General features: G+C 47.0%; 3 protein-coding genes across 4 annotated transcripts; 1 reads left to right on the top strand and 2 right to left on the bottom strand.

Annotated features, from left to right (window-relative positions):
* Nucleotides 1-308: 308 nt before the first annotated feature.
* LOC132783194 (carbohydrate sulfotransferase 6-like) lies at nucleotides 309-11,955 on the bottom strand. 2 transcript variants are annotated; one of them, XM_067471099.1, is made up of 2 exons: nucleotides 11,877-11,955; nucleotides 309-1,918 (listed from the first exon to the last, which is right to left on the bottom strand). In XM_067471099.1, exon 2 carries the CDS (start codon nucleotides 1,887-1,889, stop codon nucleotides 687-689), a length of 1,203 nt encoding a protein of 400 aa, XP_067327200.1. In that variant the 5' UTR covers nucleotides 1,890-1,918; nucleotides 11,877-11,955; the 3' UTR covers nucleotides 309-686. The 2 variants fall into 2 exon arrangements, with proteins under 2 accessions (XP_067327200.1, XP_067327199.1); XM_067471098.1 differs by lacking the exon at nucleotides 11,877-11,955 and adding an exon at nucleotides 8,962-9,401.
* On the bottom strand, nucleotides 11,414-19,585 carry TMEM231 (transmembrane protein 231). The gene is made up of 7 exons (XM_067471100.1): nucleotides 19,435-19,585; nucleotides 15,863-16,038; nucleotides 15,648-15,776; nucleotides 14,124-14,267; nucleotides 12,393-12,474; nucleotides 12,140-12,261; nucleotides 11,414-12,071 (listed from the first exon to the last, which is right to left on the bottom strand). The coding sequence occupies exons 1-7, from the start codon at nucleotides 19,532-19,534 to the stop codon at nucleotides 11,898-11,900; spliced, it is 927 nt and encodes a 308-aa protein (XP_067327201.1). The 5' UTR covers nucleotides 19,535-19,585; the 3' UTR covers nucleotides 11,414-11,897.
* Nucleotides 19,586-19,673: 88 nt separating this feature from the next.
* On the top strand, nucleotides 19,674-26,548 carry GABARAPL2 (GABA type A receptor associated protein like 2). Its single transcript, XM_060787909.2, has 4 exons — nucleotides 19,674-19,842; nucleotides 24,319-24,374; nucleotides 24,495-24,667; nucleotides 25,991-26,548. The coding sequence occupies exons 1-4, from the start codon at nucleotides 19,809-19,811 to the stop codon at nucleotides 26,079-26,081; spliced, it is 354 nt and encodes a 117-aa protein (XP_060643892.1). The 5' UTR covers nucleotides 19,674-19,808; the 3' UTR covers nucleotides 26,082-26,548.
* The last annotated feature ends 841 nt before the right edge of the window (nucleotides 26,549-27,389 follow it).

The following is a 27,389-nucleotide window of genomic DNA, read 5'->3' as shown; positions in this document are numbered from 1 at the left end:
AGGGAGCTCACCCGCCTCTCCCCGGATTCGAACCTGCAACCTGCCGGTCTTCAGTCCTGCCGGCACAGGGGTTTAACCCACTGCGCCACCGGGGACTCACCTGTACCTGTGGCAATAGCGCTATGACTCTGAGACCAAGGTTCGAATCTCCACTTGGCCATGGATTCCCTCCCCTGATGATCCTGGGCAAATCACAGTCTCTCGGCCTCAGAGGGAGGCAAAGACTACCCCCCCCCCCCGCAAATAACTTTTGCCAAGAAAGAAAAGCCTTAAGTTGGAGAGAGCATGAATGCAATCAGAGCCTGTGACCATATTTAGAGTTTTAAAACACTAAAGACTCGAAATGAAACACTGCTGTTATTCTATTTGTACTTTTCTCCCAGGTGACAGAGTTGTGTTCTGTACTGAAGCTTTATGCACACCGAAGCCTGCTTTCTAGATGCCCCACGCTGCCTTTCCACGCCAGGCAGAACATGCTCCTGTCCCTTTCCTTTTTCAAGAGGTAGCTGGCACATCCCAATGAGGGGAGTGGGTGGAAGGGCTTGCCCCTGCAAACCAGTTCCAGCCCTTCAGTCCATCTCTTTGCATTTACATAACTACTAGGAGCCATTACTAAAGACATCAAGACGAGTAGAGTCCAGTTGTTTGGAGAATGAAGAAAACAACAGAGAGGTGTGATGTCCCATTTAGCTCCCACTGAGGGAGGCCCAGCTGAACTGGCTCTTTCGATGGGGCAACACCACTTCTATGGACAAATCTTTCTGCTCTTTCTCGGACTCCACCGTTTGGTAGCCCAGGATGCCAAAGGCGCCTTTGCAAGCCTCCTGCACTTGCTTGACTTTCTGGAAGGGGAGGGCGTTCCTCCAGGCCTGGGAGACGTTGACTGCGTTTCGGGAGGTGATCTGGAAGGCCTCCTTTTTGCGGCCCGGCCCGGCCCCATGCGTGATATTGTGGATCCAAGCCTGGAGTTTGGGAGTCAGCCGCAAGCCGGCAAAGTCGTACATGGCTGTGATTTCCCCGACGGGGTCCCGCACGATGTCCTCGAACCGGACCATTAGGTAGCGGCCTTTCAGGAAGTGGGGAGGCTTAAGCGTGGCCGTCTCGTAGATCTGCACGTGGCTGCGGCAGACCTCCCGCAAAACTTGGAACTGGTTGTCCTCCACCTCGGTGCCGTTGGTGCCTAGCACAATCCCGTTGTCGCGGGAGAGGGCTTGGGCCGACCGCTCGCGGGACCTGGCCACTGCCCGGGGGTCGCGCACCAGGTGGACAATGCGCAGGTCGAGGGAGGGGTCGGTGAGCAGCGGGTAGAGAACGCGCAGGTCGAAGAAGCGCACCTCTTTCAACACAATGTGCCCGTAGCTATGGCAGGCCTCCTCTGCCTTGGCCAAGGGTGAGCGGCCGCATAGGGTCCGGCAGGCGCCCTCAGTGGCAATGTCTTCACGTGGAAAAGAGTCACAGGCCGGCGGGGAGCACAGGGCCCGGCTCACGGCCCACTGGAAGAGGGCCGACACATTCCTCCGCCGCCGCTCAGGCAGGTAGGCCTCAAAGACGGAAAGATCACACTGGAAGACAGAGCGGACGAGGTCCCTAGCCGCCATGTGCAGGACCCGGGCCCCGTTCTGGTGCATGGTGGCCCAGACATGCCAGGCTGGCTCCATCAGGTAAAAGACGTCCGGGTGTTGGCTGAAGAGCTGCCCTACGAAGGAGGAACCAGACCGCCAGGAGGACAGGATGAGGATATGGACCTGCGAGGACGAGGAGGGGCGCTCACCCCCTGGGTGTGGCAGAAAGAGGCCCCCGTGGTGGGCGCACAGGAAGAAGAGCAGCAGACCTGCCTGAGCAGCCAGGAAGACGGCCAGAGCTGGGCTGCCCACACGCAGCCTCACCATTCTGCTGCTGCTGCTGAAGCCAATCCCAGCTGTGGGGAGAGAGAGAAAGAAAGAGAAGGGGGGTCAGTGTTGTGGGCATTGGGGGAGAGGAAAGGAAGGCCTTTTGGACAAGCAGGGACTCCTCCCTCTCTGGCCCCTTCTACACTGCCATATAATCCAGTTTCTGAATCCAAATTATCTGTGTTGAACCAGATTGCCCAAGTATACACTGCCATATAATTCAGAGTATTTAAGCAAAAAATCCACATGATCTGTTCTGAACTGGATTATAGGAACCTACACTCATATAACACTCTGAACGAAGCAGAGAGTGTTTGAAGACTGGGACATCCTAAGGGAGACCAAGGTACTTGTTTATAAAGCCGTCACCTGCCACACGTTGCTGTGGCCTAGTCTGTGTATATGTGTTTTGTGTGTGTATGTATGTGTATATATGTGGTTTTGCGCATGCATAGTCATGTAATTTTTGTTTTAGGGCTTTTTAAGTCTCTTCTGCTGTGTTTTTCAGTGTTCTTATGAGTGATGGTCACTTGTTTGCCTGATAGATGTATTGTGTCCAAATTTGGTGTCCATTCGTCCAGTGGTTTTTGAGTTATGATAATCCCACAAACAAACATTACATTTTTATTTATATAGACTAGCTTTAACCGCCATGCGTTGCTGTGGCCAACCCTCCCTCCCTCTTTCTCTCTTTCTTTCTTTCTCTCCTTCCTTCCCTCTTTTTCTTTCCCTACTTTCTTCCTTCTCTACCTGTGTCTTGGCTCGCTTCCTTTGCTCTTTGTTTCCTTCCTTCCCTTTTTTTCTCTTTCATTCCTTCTCTCCTTCCTTCCCTCTCTCTTTCCTTCCTTCTTTCACTTTTTTATTTCCTTCTCTCCTTCCTTCCTTCTCTGCCTTTCTTTCTTTCCTTCTTTCCTTCCCTCGCTCTTTCTTCCTTCTCTCCTTCCTTCCCTCTCTTTCCTGCCTTCTTTCACTTTTTTATTTCCTTCTCTCCTTCCCTCCTTTCCCCCCTCTTTCTCTCCCTCCTTCTCTTTCTTGTCCCTTTCTGTGTATATGTGTTTTGTGTGTGCATATATGTGTCTATATATTTGTGTATATATGTATATATGTGGTTTTGCACGTGTGTTGCAATGCATTTTTGTTTTTTGGCTTTTTAAGTCGCTTCCACTGCATTTTTCAGTGTTTTTATGAGTGATGGTCACTCATTTGCCTGATAGGTGTATCGTGTCCAAATTTGGTGTCCATTTGCCCAGTGGTTTTTGAGTTATGTTAATCCCACAAACAAACATTACATTTTTATTTATATAGACTAGCCATCCCCTGCCATGCATTGCTGTGGCCCTCATGGAGGTTCTGTGTGGGAAGTGTGGCCGAATTCTATCGTTGGTGGGGTTCAGAATGCTCTGTGATTGTAGGTGAACTATAAATCCCAGCAAGTACATCTCCCAAACGTCAAGATTCTATTTTCCCCAAACTGCACCAGTGTTCACATTTGGGCATATTGCGTATATGTGTAGAGTTTGGTCCAGATCCATCATTGTTTGAGTCCACAGTGATCTCTGGATGTAGGTGAACTACAACTCCAAAACCAAAGGACACTGCCCACCAAACCCTTCCAGTATTTTCTCTCGGTCATGGGAGAACTGTGTGCCAAGTTTTGGTTCAATTTCATCATTGGTGGGGTTCAGAATGCTCTTTGGTTGTAGGTGAACTATAAATCCTAGCAACTACAACTCCCAAATGACAAAATCATTTTTTTAGTGAAGGACATACATTGGGTTGTTAGGTGTCTTGTGTCCACATTTGGTGTCAATTCGTCCACTGGTTTTTGAGTTCTGTTAATCCCACACACAAACATTACATTTTTATTTATATAGACTAGCTGTACCCGCCACGCATTGCTGTGGCCAACCTTCCCTCTTTCTCTCCTTTCTTCACTCCTTCCTTCCTTCCTTCCTGTCTTTCCTTCTCTTCTTGCTTCCTTCCTTCTCTATCTCTTTCCTTCCTCCCCCCTTTTTTCTCTCTTCTTCTGTCTCTTTTCTTCCTTCTCTCTTTCCTTCTTTCTTTCCCTCCCTCTTTCTCTACATCTTTGCCCCTTCCTTCGCTCCCTCTTTCCTTCCTTTTTTCCCTTTTTTCTTTCCTTCTCTCCTTCCTTCCTTCTCTAACTTTCCTTCATTTCCCCTTTTTCTTTCCCTCCCTCTTTCTCTCCTTTCTTCCTTCTCTACCTTTCCTTCCTTCTCTTTGCTTCCATGCTTCCTTCTCTCTTTCCTTCTTTATTTCCCTCCCTCTTTCTCTACATCTTCACCCCTTCCTTCTTTCCCTTTTTTCTTTCCTTCTCTCCTTCCTTTTCTAACTTTCCTTCCTTCCCCCTTTTTCTTTCCCTCCCTCTTTCTCTCCTTTCTTCCTTCTCCCTTTCCTTCTTTCTTTCCCTTACTCTTTTCTTTCTTTCTTTCTTTCTTTCTTTTCTCCCCTTCCCTCCCTCTTTCTTCCCTTTTTTTTCTGTATTGTCATTTAACTTTTTGGGGCTTTTTAAGTCCCTTCTGCTGTGTTTTTCAGTGGTTTTTTTTTTTTTTTTTTTTTTTTAGTGAAGGACATATATTGGGTTGTTAGGTGTCTTGTGTCCAAATTTGGTGTCAATTCGTCCACTGGTTTTTGAGTTCTGTTAATCCCTCAAACGATCATTACATTTTTATTTCTATAGATTGTCCACCCAACGATGTTCTACACCTACGAAACGTGGACTACCTACAGATGTCACACTCGACTCCTAGAATGATTCCATGACCGTTGCCTCTGAAAAAATCCTACAAATCCCTTGGGAAGAAAGGCAGACAAATGTCAGTGTGTCGGAAGAAGCAAAGACCACCAGCACTGAAGCCATGTTCCTACGCCATCAACTCTGCTGGACTGGCCGCATTGTCCAAATGCCAAAGATCACTGTCTCCCAAAGCAGTCACTAGGCTCGTAACACAAGAATGGGACATGTAATGCAGTTTCTCAAGTCGTTCCTGACATGGAAAAAAAAATCCTCGGACTACAAGGGATTGCATAGGGGAAGCTATAATCCAGTTCAAAACAGATAATCTGGATTTTGTATAGCAGTGTAGAAAGGGCCTCTCTGTCTAACCGACAAACCAGCTGGAAGACGATGCCAGGGGAAGCCAAGCCCATCTGATTGGAAATTCAAGGAGAGCCATAAAAGAAAGGGGGGGGGGGGGGGGTAGAGGGGATGACAGATGTGTTTGCAGAGGAAGGCAAAAGTGTTTTGCCCTGTGGGAGATTGCAAGTGGGGGGGGGGGGGGGGGGAGGGTGGAGTAATTATTATTTCCGTGTCAGGAAAATCCACTTAGGTGTGGCAATAACCTTCGGCAACATTTAAAGGTGTGATGCTGCTTATCAGGAGAAGGAAGACCAGACCAACGCCCGATCATTGAAACTGTCCGCATTATTAAACATACTAAAAAGGACACCTAGAGCAGCTGGTTTTGTGTTCTGTTAAAGGCATTTGACTAATTATTTAATAAATGTATTAATTAAATAATGGTGGCGCAGCAGGTTAAACTGCTGAGCTGCTGAACATGCTGACTGAAAGGTCGGCGGTTCGAATCCAGGGAGCGGTGTGAGCTCCTGCAGTTACCCCAGCTTCTGCCAACCTAGCAGTTCGAAAACATAAAAATGTGAGATCAATAGGTACCTCTCCGGCAGGAAGGTAACAGCGCTTCATGCAGTCATGCTGGCCACATGACCTTGGAGGTGTCTATGGGCAATGCCAGCTCTTTGGCTTAAAAATGGAGATGAGCACCACCCTCCAGAGTCGGACACAACTAGACTTAATGTCAGGGGAAACCTTTACCTTTACCTTCATTAATATCTATCTATCTATCTATCTATCTATCTATCTATCTATATAAAAATGCTCTGTGCATAATGAGTACCTTATAAACAAAAGAACCAATGAACGAAATCACACCAAATTTGGCAACAAAAGGTCTCACAACACAAGGAGTGACCATCACTCAAAAAAAATAGGATTTTGTCATTTGGGAGTTATAGTTGCTGGGATTTATAGTTCACCTATAATCAAAGAGCATTCTGACCACCACCAACGATGGAGTTGAACCAAACTTGGCACACAGGACTCCCCTGACCAACATAAAACACTAGAAGGGTTTGGTGGGCATTGACCTTGAGTTTTGAAGTTCTAATTCATCTATATCCAGAGCACTGTGGACTCAAATAAAGATGGATCCGGACCAAACTTGGCACAAATACTCAATGTGCCCAAATATAAACACAGATAGAGTTTGGGGGAAATAGACCTTGGCATTTGGGAGTTGTAGTTACTGGGATTTATAGGTCACCTACAATCAAGGAGCATTCCGAACCCCACCAACAATGGAATTGGGCCAAACATCCCATGCAGAACCCCCATGACAAACAGAAAATACTTTCTGGTGGTCTTTGGTGACCCTTCTGACACCCCCTTGCAACCCCCCCTCCCCTGGGGTCCCAAACCCCAGGTTGAGAAATGCTGCCTTAAGGGCATCCAGTCCAACTCCCTTCACCAGGGCAAGAAAACATAATCAAAGCCCTCTTGACAAAGGGCCATCCAGCCATTCACACACACACATATATGTATATGACAGATGCAGTATCAAAGATTTGAAAGGGACCCCAAAGAAGGACAATGATATGTTGCATGTTCCAGAGTAGGCAAACCAGACACTCTCCTCATCAACACTGACAAAGAAACAGCAAGAAATACTGTTTACCCACAAGCATAAAGAAATTACATATATTAGAAACCAACACTTTCTCATTACTTTAATTTACAGACTGAGCCACAGCAACACGTGGCAAGGGACGACTAGTATATTATAAATATATAACTGGGTTGCTATTTGGTTGTATGGCCTGTTTTTAACTATAATCTGTTGCTGTGTTTTATTCCTTTTTTTTACTTTGAGTTGCTTTTGTTAATCTTACTGTAGGCTAAGGAAAGGGTTGTGAAAGCCATTGTGGTGTAGTTATTTGGGTGTTGGACTACATTCTCTGTATGGACCACCACTATCTCTGGCTTTTCTGTAGGTGTCAGACTGCAGTCCCATCATCCTTCATCAATAGCAATGCTAATGAAAACTCTGATGGGAGCCCTACCAACATCTTTAATCCTGTAGCAGATCAACTAGGAGTGAGCCCCCTGGAAATCATAAAATCTCACAACCTCTGAGGATGCATGCCATAGATGTGGGCAAAAAGTCAGGAGAGAATGCTTCTGAAACATGGCCGGACAGCCCGGGAGACTCACAGTGGCTCTCAGTGGGGAGCCGCTGGGGTGAATGAATAAACAGGGTGGCTAATAGAAGGAGGGAGTTAATAGAGGAGGAAAAGGGGGGGGGGTTCATCTTAGGGAAGTAGCTCAAAGTCCAATGGGGCTTGCTCCTACAGAAAGGGCTCAGGCAAAGCAAACCCAGCAAAGACTCAAGGAAAGAAAGCCCTTTTGTCCTCATCTTCCTCCTCCTCCTCTCTACCTGCCTTGTGGCAAAAGAAGGGTCCTGGTCCTGAAGAGCGAGGGTGACTCTCCCAGCCCCCCCCCCCCTCAAGCCTGTTGAGCCTTCAAAAGAAGGGAAGGCGCTCCTTAGCAGGAGCTGGGACCAAGCCATCATTCGGAAGAAGCCCACCCACTCCCACCCCTCTGATTGAGTTGGTCTAGGCAGCAAACATGGGGCATATCATCATGACTATCACTGGGTTGTTGTGGTTTTCTTGGCTGTCCGGCCATATTGCAGAAGCATTCTCTCTTGACATTTCGCCTCCATCTATGGCAGGCATTCTCAGATGTTGTGAGGTTTGTTGGAAATAAAGCAGGTGGGATTTGTATATCTGTGGAATGTCTCCAAGTCTACACAGGGACCACCAAATGAAGCATTGCCCAAACACAAATGAGGGACATGAAAGGCACTGCAGATTACCTCAACTAGAGAAGTTCGCCATGGCAGAGCACTTGATGACCCAACCTGGACACAACATATTATTTGAGAACACAGAAATGCTGGACCACTCTCACAACCACCATGTCGGACTACACAGAGAAGCCACTGAAATCCACAAGAAGCATGTGGACAATGTCAACAGAAAGGAGGAAACCATGAAAATAAACCAAATGTGGCATAAAGGTGAAGCTTTCCCCTTGACATTAAGTCTAGCCATGTCCGACTCGGGGGGAGGGGGGTTGGTGGTCATCTCCATTTCTAAGCCCAAGACGGCATTGTCTGTAGACACCTCTAAAGTCATGTGTCCAGCATAACTGCATGGAGGACTGCTACCTTCCCACTGGAGCGGTACATAGTGATCTAGTCACATTTACACGTTTTTGAATTGGCAGAAGCTGGGCCTAACAGCAGGAGCTCACCCTGCTCCCTGGATTAGAACCAGTGACCTTTCAGTCAGCAAGTTCAGCAGCTCAGTGGTTTAACCCGCTGTGCCACTGGGGGCTCAAAAATCTGTCTACCAGTATTAAAAAAAACTCTAAAATCCGAACAGTAAGGAATTAACAACAATCAAAAATAGGGGAATTCCAGACAAGAAACAATCAGGGTCAGCTAACACCCCCCAACAAATGATTCCCCCAGGCTGGAAGCAACCAAATCTTGAAGCTTTTCAATGGCAATTAAATACAGAGTTCACACTTACGTCGAACAGAAAAGAGTTCTTCCTCCCACCCTGGACCTTCCAGAGATAAATAAACCCCACTTGCCTAGTTTCCAACAGACCCCTCAACCCCTGAGGATACCTGCCATAGGTGTGGGAGAACACGTCGGGAGAAAACATGGAACATGGAACATGGCCAGATAAAAACTCGCAGCAACCCAGTGATTCCAGCCATGAAACAATTCAACAACACGTCTTTTCGCTTCGTGGGGAAGTTTCCACAGCATTCCATTCCCGTTAAAGGAGACTCACCCTCCCTCATTCTCCCTGGACTCTACCTTCCCTCCCTCCCTCTTGGATGGAGGGTTCCAGCCCTGCTCAGCGGCCCCTTTGCTTCCAGCTGAGGGAGGGGGGGGGGGCTTACCTGGCCTTTTGGAGGATGGACAAGGGGGACTGCTGCCCCTCCTGAGCCAGGGGCACTGAGCCAAGGCAAGGCAAGCAAGAGGAGCTGAAAGAGAAAGAGGGATCCACACAAAGAGCCGCTTTCAGACTTCAGACGTGGCCTCCGCCAATAAACCCAGGGATGGAGAGGGGGCGGGCTGCCTTCCTCCAGGTTCCCCTCCTTCGCTTCCTTGCCTAGGAGGAAGGGAAGAAGGGAGGGCAAGAAGGGAGGGATGGAGAGCAGCTGACCTTGGCAAAGGATTCTCCCCAGGCAATAAGCAGCCAGACCTGGAAACTGCTAGACCATTAAATGCTAATCAAGGTGGCCAATGGAAACATTCACACCTACCTCCAACAGACAAGAGTTCTTTCTCCCACCCTGGACATCATTCCACAGATATATAAACACAATTTCAACAGAAAGGAGGAAGCAATGAAAATGTACAAAATCTGGCTACCAGTATTTTAAAAAACTCTAAAATTACAACAGCAAAACAACAGAAGGGAAACAATCTGGGACATCTAATCACCTCTCAACAAAAGATTGCTCCAGGCACGAACAAGCCACACCAAATAACTGCCAGGCCATCAAATGCTAATTAAAGTGGTCAGCAGGCATGTAGCCGGGGGGGGGGGGGCTTGAGGGGCTTCAACCCCCCCCCCCCCGAAATTCTCATGGTGGTTCACGAAAAGACCTTACTGGTGCATTATTTAAACTGCTATGTTTATTCATATCATGATCTGATCACTATACTCAATATATCCCATATGCATGGGGGTATTGGGGTAACGATACAAAAGGTTTGCTAGGGTAGACCCTCTTTCACTCAGACTCAGCCCCCCTCCCCGAAACAAACTCAGCCCCCCCCCCCCCAAATCGAAATCCTGGCTACAGGCCTGGTGGTCAGTTGAAACATTCACACCTAGCTCCAGCAGACAAGGGTTCTTTCTCCCACCCTGGTCATTCCACAGATATATAAACCAATTTTCCTAGTTCCAGCAGACCTCACAACCTCTGAGGATGCTTGCCATAGATGCAGGCGAAACGTCAGGAGAGAATGTCTCTAGAACATGGCCATATCGCCCGAAAACACCTACAGCAACCCAGTGATTCCGGCCATGTAAGCCTTCGACAATACAATTTTCTAGTTTCCAACAGACCTGACCACCTCTGAAGATGCCTGCCATAGATGCAGGCGAAACGTCAGGAGAGAATGCTTCTGGAACATGGCCAGACAGACTGGAAAACTCACAACAAACCAAGAGCAGGGAGCTTGGCCTTGCAGCCCTCCCTCCTGGCAAAGACCTCAAGAGAGAAAGAGCCCCCCCTCCCTCCCACAAAGACCTTTATCTCAGAGCAGTGTTTCTCAACCTTCCTAATGTTGTGACCCCTTAATACAGTTCCTCGTGTTGTGGTGACCCCCAGCCATAAAATTATTTCTGTTGCTACTACATAACTGTAATTTTGCTACTGTTATGAATGGTAATGTAAATATCTGATGTGCAGAATTTATTTTCATTCACTGGACCAAATTTGGCACAAATACCCAACATGCCCAAATTTAAATACTGGTGGGGGTTGGGGGATTGATTTTGTAATTTGGAAGTTGTAGTTGCTGGGATTTATAGTTCACCTACAATCAAAGAACATTCTGAACTCCACCAACAATGGAATTGAACCAAACTTGGCACACAGAACTCCCATGACAAACATAAAATACTGGATGAGTTTGGAGGGGATTGACCTTGAGCTTTGGAGTTGTAGTTCACCTACATCCAGAGAACACTGTGGACTCAAACAATGATGGATCTGAACCAAACTTGGCATGAATACTCAATATACCCAAATGTGAACACTGGTGAAGTTTCAGGAAAACAGACCTTGACATCTGGGAGTTGTAGTTGCTGGGATTTATAGTTCACCTACAATCAAAGAGGATTCTGAACCTCACCAACAATGGTCTGAGTCCCTCTGGTCGGTCTGAGTCCCTCTTCAGAGGTTAGAGAAGATTGGAATATAAAAGTTTTAAATAAATAAATAAATAAACAAACTTCCCACCCAGAACCTCCATGCCTTGAAGGAACTCGCTGGTGTAAGCCTGCCTCCAGCCTCACACACTTTCCCTCGCCCTCACATGCACACCATGCTGCCATGCGCCGAGCACACCTGCTCTCCCCTCCCCTACTTGGGAGTCTCCCCTACTTGGGAGGCCAGCCAATCATAGCGGAGGACGGCTTTTGGTGGGAGGATTCGCCGTCTGTTTCCAAAAAGGAAGAGAAGGACTGGTGGAGAGTTCAGGATTCTCTGCTAAACAGGTTCCTAAGACCATCAGAAATATATGTTTTGTGATCGTCTTTTGGTGACCCCTCTGAAACTGCCTCGTGACCACCCCAGAGTTCCGACCCCCAGGTTGAGAAACGTTGCCTCAGAGGGCTTTCCAAGTGCTTTGGGGCATTTTATTTCATGGTCACCAAGACCGTGCTACAGGGTGTCAATTCTTAACACAGTCATGGGTCAACTTGGGCCCTCCTTCCAGTTGTTTTGGTCCAATTCCCACAATTCCTAACAGCCTCAGGCCCTTTCTTTTTCTCCCTCAGCCGCTTAAGCGGCTGAGGGAGAAAAAGAAGGGGCCTGAGGCTCTTACGAATTGTGGGAGTTGAAGTCCAAAACACTTGGAGGGCTGTCTGCTGCTTTCCTGCTGAATCGACTCCAGGCCACTCTCCCTCCTGGGCAGGTATGTCCGAGATGCAGCACAAGCACCTTCCGCCCTTCCAAGCCCTTCATTCGCAGCATCAGAGAGAGGGAGTCCAGTGCTCAGGGAGAGCATATCCCATGGTCCCAGGCACAGAGGCACCTTCTGGTCTTCTCAACGTGGACAGTGCCACTCCTCCATTTACCTGGCCTTTTCCAGAGCCTGTTCAAGACTGGTGCTCTTTCCGAGACAATGCAAAAGGGCCCTGTGGTGCCGAGACCGCGGCAAGCCCTTGATCCCGGAAGAAAAGAGTTTTTATTCGATCAAACAGCCAAAGGAAGATCAGTAGAAGGCTGACGTACTGGATCCAGGCAAACTTGGCCATCTCCCAGAATCCGGGCTGATATGTATTAGGAGTCAAGGACTGTTTGGGACAGGAAATTCAGGCCGCCCACCACCCGCTATCACAACCAGCAAAGGATATGCAATGACCTCCAAGGGGTAGCGGATGACCATCTGGATCACAAAGGGCTGCTCGGGGGCTCTTCCGACGGACCAGAGTGGTACAGGGCCTGTGAAAACCGTGGAGACTGCAAGGCAAACAATAGCAGCCTTGGAGGACTTCCCAGCCTAAACGGACCTGAGAGAAGTCCTCCAGACTGCTCGGAGTACAAGCAAACTGGAGTCAACCCAGGGAGGAAGAGATGTGAGGCAAACTGACCGTTTCGCTCTTCATACGCGGCCACAATATTAATAAAGTCGTAGTCCTGGGCGAAAGGGCTTGTGCCGTTGATCACAGACACCTGTCATGGCAGGAGGATTGGGAATTAGAAGGCAAGAATGGCCGCAGACCGAGGAATTGGCCAGCAAATCGTTTCAGACTGTTTGAAAGCGTTACTTTCTGTTTAATTGTGCAGTCCGTACTTTGAAAGTAGTTGTTATCCCCCAGAAATTTCATTATTGTGGCTGCCACAAACTATGTTGAATTAATGGAGACACTTATCAAATATTTATGGGAAAACAATAGACAAATGTGCTGCAAGATGTCCCTCCCTCAGAAAAAAACAAAGTTTTTGCAGCTTAATAAACTTTTCCCATGTATTGTTAATGTCAATAAGGAGCCCCTGGTGGCACAGTGGGTTAAACCGCTGAACTGCTGAACTTGTTGACTGAAAGGTTGCAGGTTTAAATCTGTGGAGCGGTATGAGCTCCCGCTGTCAGCCCCAGCTTCTGCCAACTTAACAGTTTGAAAACATGCAAATGTGAGTAGATCAAAAGCTACCGCTCTGGTGGGAAGGTTTTTTTTTTTTTTGTCATGTCAGGAGCGTCCTGTTGAGAGAATTGGCAGTCTGCAAGGACGTTGCCCAGGGATGCCTGGATAATGTTTTATCATCCTTGTGGGAGGCTTCTCTCATGTCTAGCATGAAGAGCTAGAGCTGATAGAGGGAGCTCATCCGCCTCTCCCCGGATTCGAACCTGCGACCTGTCAGTCTTCAGTCCTGCTGGCACAGGGTTTTAGCCCACTGCGCCACCGGAGGCTCCAGTGGGAAGGTAATGGTGCTCCATGCAGTCATGCCAGCGACATGACCTTGGAGGTTTCTATAGTTTTTTAAATCCTTGCTTGTTATTGTTTATATGTGAGTTATATTAATTGTATTGTTTTATTTGCTTATTGCTTTTTGTTTTATTGATGTGTTGTCGGGCTTGGCCTCATGTAAGCCACTCCGAGTTCCCTGATGGTGATGGTGAGATGGTGGCAGGGTATAAATTAAGTTTTATTATTATTATTATGGACAACACTGGCTCTTCGGCTTAGAAATGGAGATGAGCACCAACCCCCAGAGTCAGACACGACTGGACTTAATGTCAGGGGAAAACCTTTACCTTTACCTCATGTCAATAATATTTGTTCATTAATATTTATTTCTATATTATTAATATATAACTGGGTTGCTATTTGGTTGTATGGCCTGTTTTTAACTATAATCTGTTGCTGTGTTTTATTCTTTCTTTTACTTTAATTGACTTGCTTTTGTTAATCTTGTTATCAATAGTTGTTATTTTATCTTAATTGGTGCTGTTTATTGATTTTTTGTTGCAAATTTTGTTGTATTCTATGTGTTTTGTGTTGCACTTTTGTTGTGCTATTTTGGAAGTTGCCCTGAGTCACTTTCAGGAGATGGAGGTAGGACATAAATAAAGTTATTTATTTATTATTGTTGTTTTGTTACAATTCAATGTGACTGTCTTGTGTGTGTGTGTGTGTTGCAATGGATGAATCGTCTGGCTAACAATATGAACTGGGGCTTATTTCCAGGGTTGGGCTTATGTGACTACGGGCGCCTGGCTAAGGCTTATTTTCCGGACAGGTCTTATTTGGGGGGGCCACACCCTCCATGAAACTCCCCTTGCTTTGCCTTGAGCCTGGCTGCCCCGGAGGGCCCTCACTCACATTGTATCTGCTGTCCAGGCCACTGTGGCCCAGGGGCTGCCTCTGCCGCAGCTTCAGCTCCCCATTGGCGTAGATCCGGGACCCTGGGACGGGCGAGGAGGCTTGCAGGAGGGCCATGCTCTGCATCACGAAGGTAGACATCCTCTGCAACAGAAGACCAGGGAGAAAGAAGGGAAGGATGGACAGAGGCAGAGAAGGCCCTAAAGAGCCTCTGTGACTTTAAGAGCAGCCATGGGCCACTGAAACAAATGGTTTTTTTTTGGCAAGCTCTTTAATGTCTAAAGTTCATCTGTGAACAATAACTTTTAAAACATCAAACACATAATTTTTTTAAAGCTGACTTAAAAGATGTTTATTTAAGACATCTTTGACTGTTCTTGTGCTCAATTACCAGTTTTTTATTATGAATTATTGCAGACTATAACAACGCAAACCTTAAGTTACCGATTTAAAAAGTTGGTCCTAGGAGCCTTTCACTGCTCAGCTGTGATTCCATTTTAACTGGCATGGCAACATCCTATGGAAATCTTAGATTTGTAGTTTATGGAGGAGCGTTTTGAATTTTCAGACAGAGAACTGTAGTGCCTTACCAAACTATAAACCCAGATTTTTTATAGGATATTGTCATAACAATTAAAGTGGAATATTGCACTATAATTGTGTTGTGGAAAAGAGCCCTTTGAAGTGAGAAAATAATAATACTTGAATTCTGTACCACCCAGGGTACTCAGGGTGTTTACACATAAGAAGGCAGACATTCAATGCCAAAGTGAGTACAAAACATATCAAAAACATATTAAAATACATGATAGAGCACAACAATAACAGGGGTTTTTTTTGTCGTGTTAGGAGCAACTTGAGAAACTGCAAGTCACTTCTGGTGCGAGAGAATTGGCTGTCTGCAAGGACGTTGCCCAGGGGACGACTGGATGATGTGATTTTTTTTATCATCCTTGTGGGAGGCTTCTCTCATGTCCCCGCATGAGGAGCTGGAGTTGATAGAGGGAGCTCATCCACCTCTCCCTGGATTTGAACCTGCGACCTGTTGGTCTTCAGTCCTGCCGGCACAGGGGTTTAACCCACTGCGCCACCCTTGCCTCCAACAGCCACTGGGGGCTCCAACAACAATAACAGTGAATTAAGCATCGAGATAAAATATAACAGAATACTAAGTAAGACATAATTAACTAAAACATAAATAAACATTACAACAAATACCCTCAAAACAGTTTAAAATACAGTTACAATAAAAATGGCTGGCACCGGTGTTCCTCTAAGACAGGGGTCAGGAACCTTCGGCCCTCCAGGTGTGATGGACTTCAACTCCCACAATTCCTTGAGGCTCGGCATTCGCCCCAAAGGCTTACCTTGGCCTCAAGGAATTGTGGGAGTTGAAGTCCACCACACCTGGAGGGCCGAAGGTTCCCCATGCCTGCTCTAAGATGTATTGTGGCAGCCATATAGTGCAAGTGGAGTTGGCCATAATTCCAAATTTGATGAACAATCACGCCCTGGACTCCTCACCTGCAGCTGGTAGGAGAAGGTCAGCAGGAGCTGGACGCCCACGACTTGCTCCGAGGGCCGCAGAGGGAGCTCCAGGCGTAAGGAAAGCCGGTCCATCAGGCCGTCATGGTCTGCGTCCTCCTCCCGGGCCTGAAGAATGAAGGAATGGATGGAAGCGGGCAGAGGGCCTGACTTCCCGCCATGGAAAAGGAGGAAGGAAGGACCTGCTTTCCTACCGAGATAAGTGGGAGGCGTAGGTGGTCACCCAGAAGCCGGTTGCAGGCTGCAAAGGAGCTCCACCCCACGAAGCCCCCACTGCCCTGCTCTCCAGCCAGAAGCCCTGTTAACAGCACCTCATGCTGAAAGCGGACCCTGGGCTGCTCCTCGTAGCTGCTCCGCTTCAGCCAGAATCCTGTGGGGATGGAAGGAAGGCGGGTAGGCAGCGTTTTTATCCAAAGGATATTTTATTCTTTTTCAAATTTTATTTTACTTTTCAAGAATGACTTTTCAATTGTAATGACTTTGCAAAACACAATAAAATGTATAGCAGGTGAACATTTAGAAACCAAGTTCAAGTTATTATGGTCAATGGAACTCATTGCCCAGTGAGATTAGGAAAGCCCCCACCTTAGAAATTTTCAAGAGGGATCTCAAAACCTGGCTTTTCCAACACGCTTTTGGAGAGTAGCCATATTATCATACACAGTTGCTCCCCCTCAACTGTTTCTGTCCCCAGAGTATATTCCCCACCTGTATGAAGGTCTATATTTATGACCCCGTTCCTTTACGAGTTTCTCCCCCACAAACAATCTGCTCCATCCCTATCTCATCCTGATTTTAGTATTTTTAGTATCTTTGTTTTTATCTTGCACATGAGGCCCATCATTGTTATGTTATTTTATTTTACTGTGTATGATTTTGCTTTATCGTCTTTGCACTCATATGTTGTATGTATTTTACTATGTTGTTATTGTGTTTTGGTTTTACTTTATTGTAATATGCTGTTGGGCTTGGCCTCATGTAAGCCGCCCCAAGTCCCCATTGGGGAGATGGTGGCGGGGTATTAAATAAAGTATTATTATTATTATTATTATTATGACTGGTTTGAGAAAACAGATACAATCCCAACAAAGGATTCTCCCAGATAGGAAGCAGCCAGACTTTGAAGCTGCAAGGCTATTCAATGCTAATCAAGGTGATTAATTGCAACATTCACCCTTGCCTCCAACAGACAAGAATTATTTCTCCTGCCTGGGACATTATTCCAAAGATATATAGACCTCACTTGCCTAGTTTCCAACAGACCTCACAACTTCTGAGGATGCCTGCCATAGCTGTGGGCGAAATGTGAGGAGAGAATGCCTCTGGAACATGGCCATACAGACAAGAATCAATCAGGGCCAGCTAATCACCGGTGATAGTATGATAGCTGGGTCCGGAAGCTCTGAACGTTACCAAGATGCCGCAAAGGTGGCTGTGAATAAGGGAAGAGAGGGGACGGAGTGAGAGCAGGGAGAGCGAAGAAAGGTTAGAAAGGAGGGGACACTTAGGGTAAGGGTTAGGACAAGGTTCAGGGTTTGGGTTAGGGTTACAGTTAAGGTAAGGGTTAGGGGTTATAGTTAGGGTATGGTTTAGGGTTTGAGTTTCGGTTAGCATAAGGGTTAGGGTTTCACCATTAAAGAACTCTTATATTCCTTTTATGTTATCTGTCTCTGGCCTGGCTTACATTAACTAAGTCTCTCTTGCGCAAACAGTGCTCCCGAAGGAGCGATGTGGCATCTCCGTAACACTCGGAGCTTCCGGACCCAGCTATCATACTATTACCTAATCACCTCCCAACAAAGGATTCCCCAGGAAGTAAATAGCCAGACCTTGAAGCTGCAAGGCTATTCAATGCTAAGGAAGAGTTCTTGCTCCCACCCTGGACCTTCCACAGTTATATAAACCCCACTTGCCTAGATTACATTTTTAAAATTTTTATTGTTCATTGTTTTTATGATTTTAAATATACTGTAATGTTTCTTTTTTCTGCGTTTTATCAATGTATGCATTTTATATATGGCATCAAATTGTGCCGACTCTATACGCCGCCCTGAGTCGCCTTCGAGCTAATATGGGCGGGATAGAAATAGCATAAATAAATAAATAAATAACAGACCTCACGCTGAGGATTCCTGCCATAGATGCAGGCGAAATGTCAGGAGAGAATGCTTCTAGAACATGGCCATACAGACAAGAATCAATCAGGGCCAGCTAATCACCTCCCAACAAAGGATTCCCAGGGAAGTAAATAGCCAGACCTTGAAGCTGTAAGGCTATTCAATGCTCCTACCATTGCCTCACAACCTCTGATGATTCCTGCCATAGATGCAGGCGAAATGTCAGGAGAGAATGCTTCTGGAACATGGCCATACAGACAAGAATCAATCAGGGCCAGCTAATCACCTCCCAACAAAGGATTCCCCAGGAAGCTGCAAGGCTATTCAATGCTCCTACCCTTGCCTCACAACCTCTGAGGATTCCTGCCATAGATGCAGGCGAAACCTCAGGAGAGAATGTTTCTGGAACATGGCCATACAGACAGGAATCAATCAGGGCCAGCTAATCACCCCCCAACAAAGGATTCCCAGGGAAGTAAATAGCCAGACCTTGAAGCTGCAAGGCTATTCAATGCTAATGAAGAGTTCTTGCTCCCACCCTGGACCTTCCACAGTTATATAAACCCCACTTGCCTAGATTCTAACAGACCTCACAAACTCTGAGGATTCCAGCCATAGATGCAGGCGAAACGTCAGGAGAGAATGCTTCTGGAACAGGGCCAGCTAATCACCTCCCAACAAAGGATTCCCCAGGAAGTAAATGGCCAGACCTTGAAACTGCAAGGCTATTCAATGCTCCTACCCTTGCCTCACAACCTCTGAGGAGGTTTGCCATAGATGCAGGCGAAACGTCAGGAGAGAATGCTTCTGGAACATGGCCACACAGACAAGAATCAATCAGGGCCAGCTAATCACCTCCCAACAAAGGATTCCCCGGGAAGTAAATACCCAGACCATGAAACTGCAAGGCTATTCAATGCTCCTACCCTTGCCTCACAACCTCTGAGGATGCTTGCCATAGATGCAGGCGAAACGTCAGGAGAGAATGCTTCTGGAACATGGCCACACAGACAAGAATCAATCAGGGCCAGCTAATCACCTCTCAACATAGGATTCCCAGGGAAGTAAATAGCCAGACCTTGAAACTGCAAGGCTATTCAATGCTCCTACCCTTGCCTCACAACCTCTGAGGATTCCTGCCATAGCTGCAGGCGAAATGTCAGGAGAGAATGCTTCTGGAACATGGCCACACAGACAAGAATCAATCAGGGCCAGCTAATCACCTCTCAACATAGGATTCCCAGGGAAGTAAATAGCCAGACCTTGAAACTGCAAGGCTATTCAATGCTCCTACCCTTGCCTCACAACCTCTGAGGATTCCTGCCATAGCTGCAGGCGAAATGTCAGGAGAGAATGCTTCTGGAACATGGCCATACAGACAAGAATCAATCAGGGCCAGCTAATCACCTCCCAACAAAGGATTCCCCGGGAAGTAAACAGCCAGACCTTGAAGCTGCAAGGCTATTCAATGCTAATGAAGAGTTCTTGCTCCTGCCCTTGCCTCACAACCTCACAACCTCTGAGGATGCTTGCCATAGATGCAGGCGAAACGTCAGGAGAGAATGCTACTGTAAGCCCGGAAAACTCACAACAACCCAGTGATTCTGGCCTTGAAAGCAATCCCTCCCTTGTTTTTCGTGGATCCTCACCGTGGCTCCGGAAGGCCACCAGCAGCGGCGAGAGGACGACCAGCACGCCTAGTAAGAAGAGTGCTGTTGCTGCCACCGCGCTGCGCCTCTCCTTAGCCATGGCGCGGCTCCGTCTCCACGGCAACGCGAAAGACAGGAAACGGGGTCTAGGGGGCGGGCTTTCGTGCGGCCGTCCAATCAGCAAGGCGCCTCGGAGAACTCGAGCGGAAGTCCTCCCGACAGTGAGGGTTGTCGGGAATCTTGACAACCGGAAGTCACACCCTGTATTCCGGAAACGGGGAGCAAGAGCTGGAATCTCTGTCGTCGTCGCCGTTGTTGTGGCGTTGGAGGCCCGAAAGAAAGAGCGCGACCCCCGCCCCTCCCTCCTCCGCGCCATGAAGTGGATGTTCAAGGAGGACCACGCGCTCGGTGAGGAAGGAAGGCGGGAGGGAGGGAGGGAGCCGGGCCCGGACAAACAGGAAGGAAGGAAGGCAAAGAAGGGGGCCGGGCCTTTCCTTTCCCTCAGGGATTCTTGATTCCCATCCTGCCTCCTCACTAAGTGGTTCATTATAGCAGCTACACAAAATACAACGCAGAAGGAATGACACTGTGGAAAACAACAACAACAACAATAATAATCCTCAGTTCTCGTGGGTTTTTTCTGGCTATATGGCCATGTTCTGGAGGCAATTTTTCTCCTGACGTTTCGCCTGCATCTATGGCAAGCATCCTCAGAGGTAGTGAGGTCTGTTGGAAGTAGGAAAAATGGGTTTATATATCTGTGGAATGACCAGGGTGGGACAAAGGACTCTTGTCTGCTGGAGCTAGGTGTGAATCTTTCAACTGACCACCTTGCTTGTATGCTAATCAAGGTGGTCAGTTGAAAGATTCACACCTAGCCCAACTTACAAAAGCCCTTTGTCTCACCCTGGTCATTCCACAGATGTTGTTGTTGTTGTTCATTGGTTCAGTCGTCTCCGACTCTTCGTGACCTCATGGACCAGCCCACGCCAGAGCTCCCTGTCGGCCGTCACCACCCCCAGCTCCTTCAAGGTCAGTCCAGTCACTTCAAGGATGCCATCCATCCATCTTGCCCTAGGTCGGCCCCTCTTCCTTTTGCCTTCCACTTTCCTCAGCATAACTGTCTTCTCCAGGCTTTGCTGTTTCCTCATGATGTGGCCAAAGTACTTCAACTTTGTCTCTAGTATCCTTCCCTCCAATGAGCAGTCGGGCTTTATTTCCTGGAGGATGGACTGGTTGGATCTTCTCGCAGTCCAAGGCACTCTCAGCACTTTCCTCCAACACCACAGCTCAAAAGCATCGATCTTCCTTTGCTCAGCCTTCCCTAAGGTCCAGCTCTCACATCCGTAGGTGACTACAGGGAATACCATGGCTTTGACTAGGCAGATCCACAGATATATAAACCCCTTTTTCCCAGTTCCAGCAGACCTCACCTCTGAGGATGCTTGCCATAGAGGCAGGCGAAACGTCAGGAGAAATGCCTCTAGAACATGGCCCTATAGCCCGAAAAAACCCACAAGAACTGAGTGATTCCAGCCATGAAAGCCTTCGACAATACAATAATAATAATCTTTATTTATATCCCGCCCCATCCCCCCCGGAAGGTCTTGGAACGGCTTACAACATAAATAAATACAATAAATAACAAATACAGAATAAAAGAAGGCAGATCATAACATGACAAGTCGATATAAAAGAGGAAAAGGAAGAAAACAAAACAGGCAAATTAAACAATAAGCTGTTATGTTTGTTTATTTATTTACGAGCTTGGATTATGATTTTAGTTATGAGACGCTAGTGAGTTTTTTATTGATGTTTACTGATGGTTATTGGTGTTAATTGCTTACTGTATTATTGTGTTAATTGTCTTTTAAATGGCTGTACGATGTTTGCAATTAATTTTTGCCGCTTCTTGTTGTTAACCGCTCTGAGTCGCCTAATGGTTGAGAAGAGCGGTATACAAATAAAGTAAATAAATAAATAAATAAATTTATTTACTGTATTGTCGAAGGCTTTCATGGCTGGAATCACTAGGTTCTTGTGGGTTTTTTCGGGCTGTAGAGCCATGTTCTAGAGGCATTTCTCCTGACGTTTCGCCTGCATCTATGGCAAGCATCCTCAGAGGTATTTACTGTATTTTTATACCGCCTTTCTCAGCCCGTAGGCGACTCAATGTTAGGCCAGTGGTTCTCAACCAGTGGGCCCCCAGGGGTTTTGGCCTACAACTCCCAGAAATAATAATAATAATAATAATAATAATAATAATGTATTGTCGAAGGCTTTCATGGCCGGAATCACTGGGTTGTTGTAGGTTTTTTCGGGCTATATGGCCATGGTCTAGAGGCATTCTCTCCTGACGTTTCGCCTGCATCTATGGCAAGCATCCTCAGAGGTAGTGAGGTCTGTTGGAACTAGGAAAAGGGGTTTATATATCTGTGGAATGACCAGGGTGGGACAAAGTTTATTTATTTATTTGGTAGTTTTGTATACCGGTCTTCTCACCTCCATTCGAGGGACTCGGGCCGGTTTCCAACATCAATATTACAGACCGTCATTAAAACATCATATTTCTAAATCACACTAAACCATTAAAACATTGAAACAATTAAAATGGCAAAAATACAATCATATGATTACAGTGGTCAGTCGTCATCAAAGTCATTATTCATCATCAACCATCCATATCACAGGATCATGGCTCATTCGTTGAATGCCAATCCCCAAAGCCAGGTTTTCACCTGTTTCCTGAATGTTAAGATCGAAGGGGCAGTTCTGATCTCCAGTGGAAGAGAGTTCCAGAGTCGGGGGCCACGACCGAGAAGGCCCTGTCTCCCGTTCCCACCAGCCGCGCCTATGAGGCCGGTGGGATCGAGAGCAGGGCCCCTCCAGACGATCTTAGTAATCTTGATGGCTCATAGGGGAGGATACGTTCGGACAGGTAAATTGGGCTGGAGTCATTTAGGGCTTTATAGGATAAGGCCAGCACTTTGAATTGTGCTCGGAAGCTGACTGGCAGCCAGTGGAGCTGGCGCAACAGAGGAATAGCATGCTCCCTGTGCCCCGCTCCCGTTAGTAATCTGGCAGCCGCACGTTGGACTAATTGAAGCTTCCGGGCAGTCTTCAGAGGCAACCCCACGTAGAGAGCGTTGCAGTAATCTAAACGGGATGTAACCAAAGCGTGGACCACCGTGGCCAAGTCAGACTTCCCAAGGTATGGGCGCAGCTGGCGCACGAGGTTTAATTGTGCAAAAGCTCCCCTGACCACCGCCGAAACCTGGGGCTCCAACCTCAGCAATGAGTCCAGGATCACTCCCAAGCTGCGAACCTGCGCCTTCAGGGGGTGTAACCCCGTCAAGCACAGGCTGTAACCCTATGTCCTGTTCGGCCTTTCGACTGACCAGGAGTACCTCTGTCTTGTCAGGATTAAGTTTCAATCTGTTGTCCCTCATCCAGTCCATTACAGCGGCCAAGCACCGGTTCAGGACTTGAACAGCCTCCTTAGTAGTAGGTGGAAAGAGTAACAGAGTTGGGCATCATCTGCGTACAGATGACACCGCACCCCAAAACTCCGGATGATCTCTCCCAATGGCTTCCTCCCAAAGGACTCTTGTCTGCTGGAGCTAGGTGTGAATGTTTCAGTTGACCACCTTGATTAGCATATAATGGCCTGAACAAAATCTGGCTACCAGTATTAAAAACTCTAAAATTACAATAGCACAACAACAGAGAGGAAACAAACAAGGACATCTAATCACCTCTCAACAAATGTTTGCTCCAGGCACTGTCAGGCCATTATATGCTAATCAAGGTGGCAAAACATCTAGGGACTCACAGGTTGAGAACCACTATGTCAAGTGATCCCTCCTAGTCCGAGGATGGTGGTCCTCCAAGTGTAATGTCTTGATGGTGTATATGTAAGTGGCTGTGGAGACCTATTCTTGATCTGCATATTGTTCCACAGTGAGGACATCGGTTTCCAAATGGAAAGCCGTCGATGTCAGGGTTGGCGTGATGTGTTTTCCTCTTGGCATGTTTCTCTCTTTTGCCCTCCATTCGTGCCTCTTCAAATTCTGCAGCACTGCTGGTCACAGCTGACCTCCAGCTAGAGTGCTCAAGGCTTCCCAGTTCTCGATGTCTATGACACAGTTTTTAAGGTTGGCTTTAAGCCCATCTTTAAATCTCTTTAAATTCAGTTCAGCGGAGTTGATGGCGTAAGAACATCACTTTAATGCTGGTGATCTTTGCTTTTTCCAGCACACTGACATTTGTCCACCTGTCTTCCCAAGAGATTTGCAGGATTTTGCAGAGGCAATGCTGATGGAATCGTTCCAGATGTCTCATTCTACCTTGATATTATACCAGAGTATTTACTTGTCTGCTTTTATAATGATAATAATAATTCTATTATTATCATTATTACTATCACTATGTCCATTTAAAAGCCAGAGCCAAATCAGTCACACAATTTTTTTAAAAAAAAAATATTTACATGTACATGACAACACAGCACAGATACACATTAGGTCCAGTTTACTTATTTATTTGTTATATTTATTTATGTTCCATTTGAGGGGACTCAAAGCAGCTTGATATGAAAGCATTAGCACAGACTTTAAAATATACAAATATTAAAACAGAATTAAACACAAATTACAGTAGAAAATCCACCAGAACATATTCAAAGTTAAGAAACACATCATCCAAGTGTCTTGGATTGGTCTCAGAATATTGGGCTCTTCCCAAGGGCCTGGGTTATTAGAGGTATACGTTCTATAATTTATTATTATTATTATTATTATTATTATTATTATTATATTTTTTATTGTATGATTAATGCAAAGCCAGTCCCCTCTGCTTCTTCTGACACTCTTGTCTCCCCCACAGAGCACCGCTGCGTGGAGTCAGCGAAGATCCGGGCCAAGTACCCCGACCGTGTCCCAGTAAGTTATTTACTCCTTCTTCCCTCCCTCCTTCTCCTCCCTCCACGGGGAGAGCAAAAGCTCCTTTTCCTGGGTCCAGCCCCATTTCCCCCTCTGAGCTCCTTCCCTTTCTCCTTGCAGGTGATCGTGGAGAAGGTCTCGGGCTCCCAGATTGTGGACATCGACAAGCGGAAGTACCTGGTGCCCTCAGACATCACGGTGGCACAGTTCATGTGGATCATCCGGAAGCGGATCCAGCTGCCCTCCGAGAAGGCCATCTTCCTCTTCGTGGACAAGACTGTCCCGCAGTCCAGGTCTGATGGGGGACAAAACGGGTGGGGCACTGGGGGCGGAGCCTTGTCCCTTAACCTTCCTTGGGTGAGGCATGCCTCCTCCTCCTCTGAGACCCCTCCCTTCAGGATCCTTCTTCAGAACTTTCATGGATTTAGTGTATTGTCAAAGACTTTCACAGCTGGAATCCCTGGGGTGTTGTGTAGTTTCCAGGCTGTAGGGCCAATGTGTTCTCGCAGCATTTTCTCCTTCTTTCGTTTCACCTGCACCAGTGGCTGGCATCTTCAGAGGATCTGATGATGGTAAAGCAAGTGAAGTATACATGTATCCGTGGAATGTCTAGGCTTGGAGAAAGAACTATTGTGTGTCACACAAGTGTAAAGGTTGCAATTAGCAAGCTTGGAAGTAGCCTGGCTTTTGTTCCTTTAGAATTGTCTGTTGCCTGGAGGCATCCTTTGACTGGGTTGTGTTCACTGGCCCTTGATTGCTTACTGTCAGGACACCTCCTGTGTCTGAGTGGTGGTCCTTAGTCACTGTCTTAATTCTAGTGCTTTTCAATACTGGCAGCCAAACTTTGTTCATTTTCATGGTTATGTCCTTTCCGTTAAAATTGTCCATGTACTTATGGATGTCAATGGCCATAGATGTGTTTTATCACTCTTTTATGTGTAATGGAGTTCATTTTATTATTAATTTTATATTTTTGAATTTTGTTGTATTTGTATTGTGTTGCACTATTGAGCATGTCCTGTGAGCCACTCTGAGTCCCTCCAACGAGATAGTAGAATGATACAAATAAAGTATTATTAGTAGTAGTATAGATGCAGGCAAAATGTCAGGTGAAAATGCTGCTAGAATATGACCATACAGCCAGGAAACTGTATGGTAATATGCTGTTGGGCTTGGCCTTATGTAAGCCGCCCCGAGTCACCATTGGGGAGGTGGTATTAAATAAAGATGATGATGATTATTATTATTATTATTATGGATTCATTTCTGGCAGGCCTGTTCACCTTGTGGCCCTCCAGCTCCCAGAAGATCCTAAGACAGGCATGGACCAACTTTGGCCCTCTTTCCAGGTGTTTTGGACTTCAACTCCCACAATTCCTAATAGTCGGCTGTTAGGAACTGTGGGGGTTAAAGCCCAAAACACCTGGAGGAGGGCCAAAGTTGGCCCATGCCTGCCATGGCATACCTTGAAAGAAGGTCCAAAGGCACCCATCTCCCAAAGGAACACAACCCTTGAGGCGTCCTCCAAGCCTCCTCCTCCTGCCAGAAAGAGCAAGAGGCAGGTGGGCCTTGGGGCCCCCTTCCGCCTCCCAGCTGCCTTTTTCTTTCCCTTGCAGCCTGACTATGGGGCAGCTCTACGAGAAGGAGAAGGATGAGGACGGCTTCCTGTACGTGGCCTACAGCGGAGAGAACACCTTCGGGGCCTGAGGGGACCTCCTTCCTTCTTGCCTGCCTTCCTCCGCCACCGCCGCCGCATCCCTTCCTTGTAAATAGCGCCTTGCTTGCAATCATGGCTCCAAGGCACCTCCGGCATCCCTTCCTGCGTTGACCTAATATGTGGGTAGGGGTGTTTCTCTTGCTGTTGTTGTTGTTGATGTTAATTAGCCTGATAAGTTATAAAAAGGTTTTATTTCCGCATTGCACATTGTAGTCATAGCTGTAAATTCCATAGTTAATTTCCTCTGGGACGTATTTGATGGTATTATTTAAACAGGTGAAGGGTTGAAAATGAAGGTGGGGGTGGGATTTTGAAACGAACGTTTGGCTAATTATTAATAATTACAGTTTCGTAGCAACGGGAGATTCTCGGCCTAGAGATGTTGATCTCGTTTACTCTGTTCCTCTTGATGAATTTTGCTTGAGGAAGTAATAATTAAAAAAATCCTCACACAAAACTTGCAGTTCTGCTTTCTTACAAATGCTGCATTGAGATCAAGCTTCCCAAGAAGAGGCCCTGGAACAGTTTGCCATCTGCGATCCATGACCACTGTGGTAGCCATATTTGCAGGATCCCCCCCCCCCCCCATGTTCAAGGAATTCCCCAAACAAGGCTGAGGAGGCCTTCCAACGGGCTGTATTCAAGACTCTGCCCAAACAGAGAACCTGAAGTTTTCATGGAGTACCCTGTCTGTCCCCTGACCTCCTTTCTGCCAGACCCAACTAAGCCAGGAATGAGAGGCAGGGTGGCTGTACGCTTTGCAGCAGGACAGGGAGATCCCAGCACAGGACACTGGCTGCTGGGAGATAGGTGGGGCTGGGTGCAGGGCAGCTGTGGCCCTTGGGCCATCTAGTGAAAGGCATGGTTTTGCTCACTGACTCCTTCCAGAAATAGTTGAAAAAGAGGAGCAAAAGAGCATCTGGAACCAATTATCTGCCTTTTGGCTCAACGCTGCTGCTGCTGCTTCCGGTGGCTCCAGAGAGGGCTCCTTTGCTACTTGCAAAGCCACAGAACAAGTTGGTGGCAGCTGCCGCTGGTTCTGTGCCTGGCAGCCCTTATCAGCATGAGAAATTCATAATTAACAAGAGGCAGCCAAGCACAGAAGGGGACCGATTGCCCTGACCTTCAGCAGGAATTTCCCCCCATCAATGAGTTGGCAGTGCGCTCTGGAGTGCTTTCCCCCAGGCCCTGGGGCAGGGCTGAGTGCCCACTCAGGAGCATGAAAGCAGGCTGCCTTGCTGGCCCTTCTCTTCCTCCATCCCTCCCTCTGGGGAGGCCTGTATTCCTGTGGTTTTTGC

Source organism: Anolis sagrei, chromosome 8 (assembly GCF_037176765.1).
Source record: "Anolis sagrei isolate rAnoSag1 chromosome 8, rAnoSag1.mat, whole genome shotgun sequence".
NCBI classification, from domain to species: domain Eukaryota; kingdom Metazoa; phylum Chordata; class Lepidosauria; order Squamata; family Dactyloidae; genus Anolis; species Anolis sagrei.
The sequence above is the reverse complement of the archived record's forward strand: the minus strand, read 5'-3'. Positions and strand labels throughout refer to the sequence as shown.

Coding starts and splice junctions, on each gene's coding strand:
- LOC132783194 (XM_067471099.1), bottom strand. CDS start 1,889: ATGGTGAGGCTGCGTGTGGGCAGCCCAGCTCTGGCCGTCTTCCTGGCT.
- TMEM231 (XM_067471100.1), bottom strand. CDS start 19,534: ATGGCTAAGGAGAGGCGCAGCGCGGTGGCAGCAACAGCACTCTTCTTA. Junction 15,777..15,862: donor TACGCCTCCCACTTATCTCG/GTAGGAAAGCAG, acceptor TTCATTCTTCAG/GCCCGGGAGGAGGACGCAGA. Junction 14,268..15,647: donor CCTTCTCCTACCAGCTGCAG/GTGAGGAGTCCA, acceptor CTTCTGTTGCAG/AGGATGTCTACCTTCGTGAT.
- GABARAPL2 (XM_060787909.2), top strand. CDS start 19,809: ATGAAGTGGATGTTCAAGGAGGACCACGCGCTCG. Junction 24,375..24,494: donor AGTACCCCGACCGTGTCCCA/GTAAGTTATTTA, acceptor TTCTCCTTGCAG/GTGATCGTGGAGAAGGTCTC. Junction 24,668..25,990: donor AAGACTGTCCCGCAGTCCAG/GTCTGATGGGGG, acceptor TTTCCCTTGCAG/CCTGACTATGGGGCAGCTCT.